The 11,404-nt window shown below is 39.5% G+C and overlaps 1 protein-coding gene across 1 annotated transcript; it reads left to right on the plus strand.

The window, feature by feature from the left end:
• The first annotated feature begins 329 nt into the window (after positions 1-329).
• On the plus strand, positions 330-8,486 carry sp3a (sp3a transcription factor). Its single transcript, XM_034885037.1, has 6 exons — positions 330-519; positions 918-1,015; positions 2,885-4,130; positions 4,995-5,181; positions 5,271-5,467; positions 6,525-8,486. Exons 1-6 carry the CDS (start codon positions 513-515, stop codon positions 6,815-6,817), a joined length of 2,028 nt encoding a protein of 675 aa, XP_034740928.1. The 5' UTR covers positions 330-512; the 3' UTR covers positions 6,818-8,486.
• Positions 8,487-11,404: the final 2,918 nt, after the last annotated feature.

Consider the following 11,404-nt stretch of genomic DNA (forward strand, 5'->3'; position numbering starts at 1 on the left):
GCAGGAGAAGAATTCAGTGTATTTGTAAAAATAAGGTGATTGCACTTCTCTTTTTATATCTTATCTGTATGTCTTCTGATAGATATGACAGGCTTTGCAAGAAGCCGTCTCACTGAACAAGTTTGATTCACAGGTAACAATAATGTATTTGAAAGTAAACAATATAACTACAAGCCTCACTACCAGTACTGTAAAACTGAACATGCATAATAAACAGGAAAAGAATCCAACAAAGGAGGACTGACATATCGACTGACAAATAATAACACGGTGTGCAAAACGAACAACCAATCACCTTTATGAAGGACGGCGGGATTTCCTGTTTGTGACGTAAATACTCTCAGTCAACACTGGAGGCCCCACCCTTTGTGTTACCTACCGCCCGTCAATCAAAATAGAAAAAAATCTGACAGTTATCACCTATTTCTACGCGTATACAATCAATTTAATTTGCTGATCATGTCCGGTGGCTTGTGACTATCAGGACTTTCCGTTTAAAGACAAGGCACGTAATGACTGGTATGTAATAGCTATCTTATTCTTCATCCACGTAAGCTAACAAGCTAACGTCACCACACGCATCCTCTGGCTGAATTAGCTTGCTAGCACGCTAGCATGGATGCTTATATTGCTTACCATCGCCGGCTAAGTTAGCAGTGTTGTTAGTTGCTAACTCTGCGCTCGTTAGCTTGTTTAGAACACAACACTAGTGAGCTATCTTTCAAACTAATTATTGCTACATCCATCTTTTCTCTATGGAGTTTGGTTTAGTTAATAGCGGTGGTTGTAATCTGGCGTTCACAATAACGTTATTGGCTAACGTTACTCCTCTAGTCATGCGAGTATCGGGCTTGCTTAGCTAGCTAACGTTAGCTTCGGCTGCTCCCACTCTTAGCTATATGCTTTTTACTACACAGCACCGGAACAGCCGATGAAACCAGAAGATATGGCTGCCTTGGACGTGGACAGCAGTCAAAGCGACTTTGTGCAACAGGAACAGGGCGGGGGCAATCAGGTAATGTTTCCCTCTCAGGAGTTTGACTCTCATTATACGCCTTCTCTGGGTTTCCACAAACGGAGTGGTGCTTACCGAAGTTAAAGCTTTCAACATATTATAACCTCTTGGGCAACACTTCCTCTCAGGCATTTTACAAATCCCGCCTCCTTAGGGGGATTGAAATGACAGGCTGTACACCCCAGTCAGACCTAAACAAAGTCTCGGGGCTATCGTAGGTACTGCCTGGGGCGCTTAACGCGGGCAAGAGAGTCATTTTAACCTCCTAACTTCATCCTTAGCTATTTGGCAATGAGTCGTACTTTATAGGTGCCCCTATCTAATGGCCACACACTCTCTTCCTTTTAAATTCACCCTTTGTGGGAACGACACTCAGCCATCACCCCTTGGCCTGCTAGCAACCACCTGGTTGGGTCACTGTCATAAGAGGTTCTGCCGTAGTTGTTGTGGGGTAGCACCTCTGCTAGATCACACAACTACAGCAGATGTGAAGCCTTTAGTCACAACTGAGCAAAATTAGTGGTGGGGGTGTTTAAATGAGAAAATACAAATTTTTACTTTCAAGGATGGTTTTCCTGTTACTCCAGTTATTTCCTTCCAAAACAATGGTTAAAAACACAGGAACACATGTTGGGAGTTGAGGTTTTTTTTAAACAAAATATGACTTGTGTGTTAACTGCATGCCAAATTAATCAGCATACACAAGGCAAAATTGCTTCCCAAGTTACCATATGGCTGCTTGCAGACCAATGCTTAGAGAACAGGGCAAAACAGCCTCATTGACATGTTTTAACTTAATATTCTCTTGCCCAACATAGCTAAAAACATACAGAATCTGTAAGCTTCTTAGTGTGTTGTTTACTACTGAGCCTGTTTGTAATCCGTAGCTTACTGACATCTTCTCCTCACCTGTTTAACTGACTTTAGCAGTTTAGATGACACACTCAACTGTCCTGCTCTTATTACAGACACATAGACCAACCATAGATAGATGCCTTGTTCATGGACTCATGTCAGTGCAGCACTGCAGAATGAATATAGGGGAAACACTGGAATGGATTTTTGGCGTAATTTTTGGCATTTAAAAAAGTATTTTAGACATGAAGCTAAGAGCACAATTTGTTTTCACTGCAAAGCAGTTAAGTTTGTATTTAAGTAGAGTAACACTTGATTAAACATAAAATCAAACCTATGAAGATTCTTTCTGGCTATGTCCCCTCGTTTGATACAGTTGACACAACTCTTGTGTATTTGGCCATTTGCATAGGTGAATTTTGGCTGATTAAAATACTGTCATTCAAAATATGGTTAATTAATTATTATAATTAAACAACTGCATGGAGACCGCCTGAAAACGTATTGCTGTCCACCAGAGACAAAAAATAAAACCTTTAAGTGCAGCAGGAGTAGCTGTCATCCATAAAAAAAATTCTTCATGGGTCATTTTAGCACTTATGATGCAGGAAGACAGTCCACCTACAAAGTCTAATGTATGAGTTACCTGTCAGCCTTCAGGGTTACAACGCTTGATTTGTCGTGGTTTGTAATTAATCAGCATGTACCTTACAGGCTAAATCTAACATAACTTACATATGTGCAACAAATGCATGTTATTTTGTTTGTCCTGGACCAAGGAAACCATATTCCAGGTGTGAGCAGAATCAAAGATTATCAGTCTCTAAGAACAGGACCATACATGTGAAACAAAACTCTAAATGTCTTGCCCACTCAGCTTTTACGACTCAAATATGTTTTGCCCTCATGTTTCAGATGCTGCATGTGTAAACTGATAGCCGCATATCGTGTAGAAAGTCTAGAACATAATTGTCCTGTACATTTTTTTTTTATGTCAATTATTTCTTTTCACAGACATCAGATCCATCTACGCAACTAACTGGGACGGAGAAATGGGAGGTGTTAACCCCCACAACAGCAGAAAAAGATGAATCTGGAATGATACAGATCCAAAGTCACGGAATATCAACATCAAACAGACAGTATGTTCTTCCTCTCCAGAACTTACAGAGTCAGCCAATCTTTGTGACATCTGGAACAGACGCCTCTTCTGCCAATTCAGTGCCTAACATTCAGTACCAAGTCATTCCTCAAATTCAGACAGTAGATGGACAGCTGAGCTTCACAACCGGCGTGGAAGGAGCAACTCTGACTCAGGATGTCACAGGGCAGATTCAGATCTTGCCTGAAGGTAGCCACAGTCTCAGTGTAACATCAACTGCAAACATCCTTAATACAAACCAGAACCTCATATCACAGACTGGTAATATCCAGCAGCTCCAGGGGATTTCTCTTAGCAGCTCCACTTTCAACAACCAGGGTCAGGTTGTTACTAATGTGCCTGTGGGTTTGCCTGGGAACATTACTTTTGTTCCTATTAACAGTGTGGACTTGGACTCCCTTGGCCTCTCTGGTGCTCAGACTATAGCAACAGGGGTCACTGCTGATGGCCAGCTAATCATGACGAGTCAGCCTGTGGATGGCTCAGAGAGTCTGGCAAAGACAGATAATCACCTTTCACAGACACTACAAGTAAATGACTCAAATGCAAATCATGAGATTTATGTGCCAACGTCTTCCTCTCAGCTACACATTCCAGCAAACGAATCAGATCTGCTGACACAAGACACTTCGTTGTCATCAGTGGCTACAGAGCAAGGCGACTCGAGTTCTGGTCTCCAGGAGGGCTTCATCCAACAGAACCAAGAGCAGAGCATCCAGGTGTCCTCAGCTCAGTCCATCATCCAGCTGCAGCAGGTGCCTATTCAGACCACCAACGGTCAGGTGGTCCAGTCCATGGCGACAGGCGGGCAGAACCTGCAAAACGTGCAGCTGATCAACCCGGGAACCTTCATCATCCAAGCCCAGACAGTCACACCGTCAGGTCAGATACAGTGGCAGACCTTTCAGGTGCAGGGAGTGCAGAACCTGCAGAACCTCCAGCTGCCCACAACACCACCCCAGCAGATAACCCTGGCTCCAGTTCAGACCCTATCACTGGGTTCCAGTCCAGTCAGCATCAGCACGGGACAGATGCCAAACCTGCAGACAGTGACAGTCAACACAATGGCCCAGCAAGGAGATGCAGACAACCCTGGAGGTACAGTATCTCTCTTTTTTAAAAATGAATAATATACTTATTGTTGCATTTATATTTAAAAGTTTTTCCACTTTGACATCTTTCATAAGGGTCCATCTTCAGAAAAATACTAACTTTACTGCCCTGCTATAATTACTGCATTTATTACACTAATACAATATTACAATGGATCACTCAATAGGCCCTTATTGAAGACATTTTGAAATCTCACAGCAGGACAAGCACAGGTGTTAATCATAAGTTAATAATGGTTAAATTCCATTAAGCTGCTTCAGTTTCACTGTCCTGGCATTGTGAATGCTGTTTCACTGTCACACTGTCATGGCTTACTGGGACACTTAAAAAGAACGGTAACTATGGCAAGTAAAAATCTCTTCTGGGAAAATGGTCTATATTTTAGTCTAAAAATGATACAAATTCATGAGATTGCAAAAATCAACAAAGCGTTCATATTTTAGAAGCTGTGTGCAGCAATTGCCTGGCATTTTTTAGTTGATAATTTATCAACATTTAACAACTGGAAAACTGTTAACATTATAATTAACTGTTTGTTTATGTGTTAATGTAATTGTAGCTATCAAAACATTGTGATGAAGTTTTTGATTGTAGCTAAGTCCTTCCATCAATTTTCTGCCACTCATGGGCTAAAAAGTCTTCATGGTACGTTTAATGAATTATAAAAATGGTCATTGATACATTTTCTGTCAGTCAACTAATTATTTTATCCCTGCTTACTATGGCGTTTTACTTGTAACATTTGCTGCCATGCTGTCAGTCACATGCAATAATAAAGCAGCTCTCACTGTGAAGGCTTTTTGACAAGTTTACCAGAGTTTAATATTAACATGCACACATTAATTCCAGAGATTCGGATAAAAGAAGAGCCCGACTCTGAAGAGTGGCAGCTAAGCACCGACTCCACCCTCAACACAAGCGATCTGTCCCACCTTCGCGTCAGGCTGGTGGATGAGGAGGATCAGTTGGGTCAGGAGGGCAAGAGGCTGCGCAGAGTGGCTTGTACTTGCCCCAACTGTAAAGAGTCAGGTGGGAGGTGAGTAAGCCTGGCTTGATACTCCGTACATCTTTGCATAGGAAATCAACATCATCAGAACCCTAACTACTCATATCTGTATTTCTCAGAGGATCGAGCACGGGGAAGAAAAAGCAGCACATCTGCCACATTGCCGGCTGTGGGAAAGTATATGGAAAGACATCGCACCTGCGAGCCCACCTGCGCTGGCATTCAGGGGAGCGACCTTTTGTTTGCAGCTGGATGTTTTGTGGAAAGAGGTTCACACGCAGCGACGAGCTGCAGAGACACAGGAGAACACACACAGGTGCCTTTTCTTTGCTCCCTCACACTTTGCACTTCAGGAAAACATCAGTAAAATCAGTAAAATGTGTTAATTTGTGCCCTGCAAAGTGTGAGTCATGTAAGAAATAACAGTGTTTGTTCCAATCTGGATTTACATGTAAAATGTCAGGTTAGTATTGAAGGCCAGTGTGAAAAAAAACAACAAATTGAGATTTCACAGACTTGGTGGTAATTTTCCAGTTCAGAATTGGGCTTAAACAGTTTGTTCTGCAGTCTAATTTGCATGATCTGTTAACATCAAATATTATAAAACATTAAAAGAGAGGCTAGTAATAAGCTTTCAAGAATTTAGCCTTATGGTTACATTTTCATCCCGTGATTCCACTTTAAATCTGAACACTCTTGTATCAGCTCACCTAATCTGTTGATCTAATTTGATAGAATATTTCCCTGGAGTTGCCACCAGTATTCATGGGGTAAAATATAGGAAGTAGTAGCTTATGAGAAATCAAATGTCAAATGTACCAGGACAACATAATGATACACAATATCTTATGCCGCAGTGATTTACTGCCAGGATGGACTTAGGAAGGAGAAACCCTGGCCGTATCATTGGCTGAGTGAGGCCTCTGACAGTACCGTCTAAAGTAGCATTTCATTACGCTGTCAGCTTCAAGCTCCGATATTAAGACTTAGTGTTCACAGTTAACTTTGCAAGTAGACATTCAACCATTCTATGTTTCTAATTGGTGATAATTAATAATTAATAATTGTAATCAGTTAAATGGTATTAATTGGTCATCAATTTATTTATCAGTTTTGTCAGTGGCCGGTTGGAATTCAGCAACTTAAAACAACACAAATGTGTTTAATAACATTTCAAATAAGAAGTCAATAAGACCGCAGTGGCATTTCTTATTTTATTCATAAAACAAACAAATTGAACTTATGTGCCACTTTCTTCAACTTATCTCCTCACCTACAAAGCATATCTTCCATATATATGCCATGTTTGACCCTCTCCAAATGGATTCAGCATCAAACTCTTTATCTTTTAAACTATATGTTCTCTCTGGCAGGAGAGAAGAAGTTTGTCTGCCCAGAATGTTCCAAGCGTTTCATGCGGAGCGACCACCTGGCGAAGCACATTAAAACTCATCAGAACAAAAAAGCCGTGAACTCTGGTAGCGCTGTGGTGGCCTCGATGGAATCGGCGGGGTCCTCAGACAGTATCATCACCACGGCAGGCGGGACCACCCTCATCCTCACCAATATCCAGCAGGGTTCCAGCAACGCCCAGGACATCCTGGCCAACGCAGATATCCCTCTCCAGCTCGTCACCACGGTAGCGGCCAGCGATGTCATGGAGTGATTTACACTCCACTTATGAACTTCTACAACTTCTCTCATACTGTATACTCCCACCTGAATTTTCTTTCAAGTTTTGAAGAAAAACAAAAATTTTATATATATATATATATATATACACCGAAATAGTCAGCCCATGTCCATGCTCAGTTTTTTTAAGGACTAATAGTGGAGACTAAAAGAAGATAAAGGTGGAAAAAGACATTGCAGTAAACACACAAGGAAATGCCTTATTTTGTACAATATTGTGTCGTCGGAAATGTAGGATGCCATTTTGTTTTGAATCTACTTTTTCACAAAAAATTATAGGTAAGTTAAGCGATTTTTCTCCTTGCCTTTTTTTGATGATGTATTGTAATGATGTCCTTGGTGAGCAAGGTTGGTTTCATCCTTTGAGCAAATACTAAATCTCACAACAAAGCTAATTTTATCCAGCTATAGTAACGTTATTACTTACGTCCATTCAAATGCATTCATGTTTTTGTTTCAATATTGCGCTTCTTTTTTTCAGTGTCCTGCTTGCAGTCAGTCTGCTTGCAAATTAGCGCGACCTCCTTCCTCCAGTTTTTAATAGAAACTTTGCTCACACCTGCTACATTTTGCAGGTAAAAAAATCAAACAATCACAATTTTGTATTGCAATTCCTCTTGAACCTATACTGTTGATATGATACACATTATTTGCTTATTAAATATTTTGACTGAACAGCTATTTATATTGGGCTTTACCTAGACAATGCATTTGTGATATTAAAAGTCGAAAATATTTCAAATTGTTCCATTATATGTAATTTAAATGTCTTTTTGTAAAAACCTTGTTGGAGGACTTCAAAAAACAGTCATTGTAATATGAAGAAGAGAAGCCATTTTTTTGGAGGTAATTGCCAAATTTGACTACAAACTCAGGGTGACTTGTGTCTGTGTGATATAATTAGAGTTAAATCACTCCTGTAGCTTCTCAAGCCATGGTGGCGATGTTGTGAAGAAATGTTAGTTGATGATGGACCAAAAGCTGAGGTGAATTAAGCTGTCACCGTGTAACCAATGCTCGTTGAATTCTACCATGTCAGTTTTTACAATGAGGACAACCCTTGTTCATTTTATAGAAACAGCTTTGCAGAATTCTCGCCAGTGTCTTGCTCCATCATGCAGTTGGATAAATGTTTAACAGAAAGCGCTACTCCTTTTTTCTTTTCTTTTTCTTTTAAAACAGCACTATTCTCATCACTTTCATCTTGTTGTTAATCCTTTTGTAAATCCTTTTGTATAAAAATGTTTTGTATACTTCCCAAGAACCTGTCCTTTATATTCATTTTCAGTCAATGTACAATGTTTCTGTTTTTGTGTTGATACTTGCTTGTACTGTATCTTCCACGATAGTATGTTTTATTTTATCTCTGAACCCCTTCCCCCCAACTGTTGAATTGTTAAATTGAATACACACTGAACAGTGAATTATTCTGGCATATTTGATTAGATTTTTTTGTTGTTGTGATACATTATGAAATTATGTGGTGTGATCTTTTTGCTCACATGGACACGTCCTCTTCAGGAGATTATACTTAACCCCATTATTCAATTTGTACTTAACACTAAAGGTTTGTTCTCACTCAAAAATCTTCTGTATAAATATGTCCATATAATAACATCAATATAAACCTTTCTGTTACACTTAAATTTCCTTTTCATTTTTGCTTTATATTTTCTGTTTTAATGTATGGAGGTTGTCTGCTGTCTGCTCTCTGAGGACAGCTTTATATTTCATACTAAAATGACTAAACGTGAGACACGTTTGAATTTTTACTTATGCTTAAAACCTTTTGTTTTGTGTCTTTTCGAAGACTTGTCATCAAGCCAGGAGGTTCATTCTCCCCCCATGACTTCATCTCTGGGTTAGTAGTCCAGTAGATGTCAGTGCAGCCAAGGGAGCAGGATAAGAGGTATGTTTGACCCCTTCACCTGCCCCATGTAGCGCTGCTAAGATAAAGACAGAAGTCACAGAGGCCAACAGGAGGTGTGGACCCTCAATTAACCGCAAGTTAATGTCACACAGAAATGTCAGGAACGTATTCTGCCGCTGGAGAACAAAGTACTGTCTCATGACTTTGAACAAACCCTACAGACGCATGAGATGTAACCGCTTCTGGTTTTATGACCTAGATGTATCTATATTTGTCAGGAAATCCATTTAAATAACCTGTTCTCTTTGTTTCTGACTTTAAAGTGTGCACAGAGTTTCCTGTCACTATCATTTGCCAGAAGTAGCAATAATGTCTTAATGTTTTGATATATTAACCTGATATTACCTTCCCTCAGCAGCACACGCACATCACTATCTGTGCCTCTTACACTAAATAGGACATTTTACTAATTAGGTACTGTTGCTATTTTTTTCTTTAATACCAGTATAATGCTCAACACAGCAGCACAAGGGATTTAAAAATGTATTATAGCCTACCTGGTTTTAGTCACTGGGAACATAATTAAAATGGTAGTGTATGAAAAGCTTTATCTGGTAAATCAGACTGAAAAGTGCATGCTTTTTGAGTCTTAGTCAATTTGCTGAAAATGAGTCAGAAAATGTGGTCTATAATGTTTAAAAAGAACTCGTCCGTTGTGTCGTTGCTTTCATTTGCATAATTTAATGAATCTAATTCATTGTAATGCAATACCAAGTGCATAGAATGACAGTTTGAGTTAATGAAATGTGTTAACGGTATCATCATTTACTTGTATGTTAATTAGTCCAATTAATTTCCCCTGCTTGGTAATCTGAATATTGTAATAATCTTTGCTCCCCTGCAGGAATTAATCTATATGATGCACAGACCTCTGGGACAATCTGCGTAGAGAGTCGTGGTTTTTCCAGTTAAAACGTGTGGCAGTTTAAAACGTGAGTGTCTTGAAATATTTCTTAGGTCTGAGATTCAGGAAAATATCCACAGTTTTTGCAGGATTTATACTCTATGCTCGAATATTGTTGACTAGAGGTTGTATATGGTCTGCCTTCAGCTTTAATGATGCAAATCACCCCCACAGTTGAAAATGTAGAGACGGAGGGTGAATGTCCGGTGCCTAAGCCAGGATAACTTTGTCTTGCCTGACAAAGTGCCGTTGCATTGCAACAGGAAGAGGCACAGTTCTTCTGGCCGTGGCAGATAAAAGCTGCCATCAGTGGCCAATCCTTCCCGTCAGGTAGAGAGATTAGGTGACTTCTGAGCGTGACACTGTCCACTGTCATTTCAACTGACCATATGGATTGGAGGCCAACTTTGTCAACAAACTGTTGTAGCTCTTCTATTAGCATATACTTACATGTGTACGTAAGTATTTTTAGCCAATGAATCTGAAAAGGTATTGTCCGTATTTAGTTAATAAAATATTGTTAAAAAAAAACTGATGTAGTAGTAATAATAATAATAAGTAAGACGGCAAAGCTTCGTGTTGCTTTAATTTGTTGAGCAAACATATGTTTACTGCACACACTTAGTTCCTCATTGGCACTTGTTTGAACATTATGTGGAGCAAATTTTGCAACAGAGGATTGAAACACAATTCAACTCGAGTCTTATTTTGGAGGGTAAAACTAAGGGTTTTTCAATAATTCACATTCAGTATTGTGTTTTCGTGATAGTTTTTGGGGGGGTTTTATTGTCACAAATAGCTTTAGTTCTTGTTGCTCAGTTTCAATAGTGGTGCAATTGTACACAGTGCTCAGCTTCTCTTCCAATTGATGTGCAAAATGCATAAACAATAACTATGCAGAGGGAGAGAAACACTGTAATCATGCAATAACATTTCCAACTGTATGTGTGATAGAATATAAATGGTATTTGGGATTATGGTTCTTAACCATTGGGAGATAATGTGAACTGTTGGCAGAAATGACTTCTTTCATTATACTGTCCCAAATATAAAAAATATTTCAGCTAGAGGGCTGCTTCTTCGCTATTCCTGGCCAATTTTAACTGTTTCCCCAGTTGAAGGATAGGCGTGCAATTTTGCAAAGTGACTATTATTTGTCTTTTTCAAGGAATCAACAATTTCAAATACAATGCAATGAATTGTTGGGGTTCTGCGGGTGCATTTATTTACGTCTGTTATGTGAAACAGCATTTAGAGCATAATGCCTTTATTTAATTTCCTCTTTGATATGAACTGAAAGTCACTTTATAGTGAAAAGCACTTACTGTTCTGCTTAATATTAGGTTTACAACAGGGTACTAATGGTGTGTTTTATCTTAAAGCATTGGGATATTTGTAAAGACAGAAAAGAGGGTCCTGTGTTTCTACATTCCTGACACATCCTTGCCCTTGATCAACTGCAGAAGGCAGACAATACCACAGATCATTTTCCCCAGGCAGGGAAACACAGCATGGATCAACTCAATAACCTGATATTCCCTGTCTACTGAGTGTGGCCAATTTTGCAGAAGGTCAACACCTTTTTCTTTATTTTATTTCAGAGACAATTTGGTGACCTCCCTCTGTAGCCTCAGCAGGATAAACAGATTTTTTGAGCTAGAAAGTGCTTATGTTGACATTGCATTTAGGTATGGACTTCTCAAGGTGAATGGATACCTGGTGAGGGA

This window comes from Etheostoma cragini, chromosome 11, assembly GCF_013103735.1.
Source record: "Etheostoma cragini isolate CJK2018 chromosome 11, CSU_Ecrag_1.0, whole genome shotgun sequence".
Lineage (NCBI taxonomy): Eukaryota > Metazoa > Chordata > Actinopteri > Perciformes > Percidae > Etheostoma > Etheostoma cragini.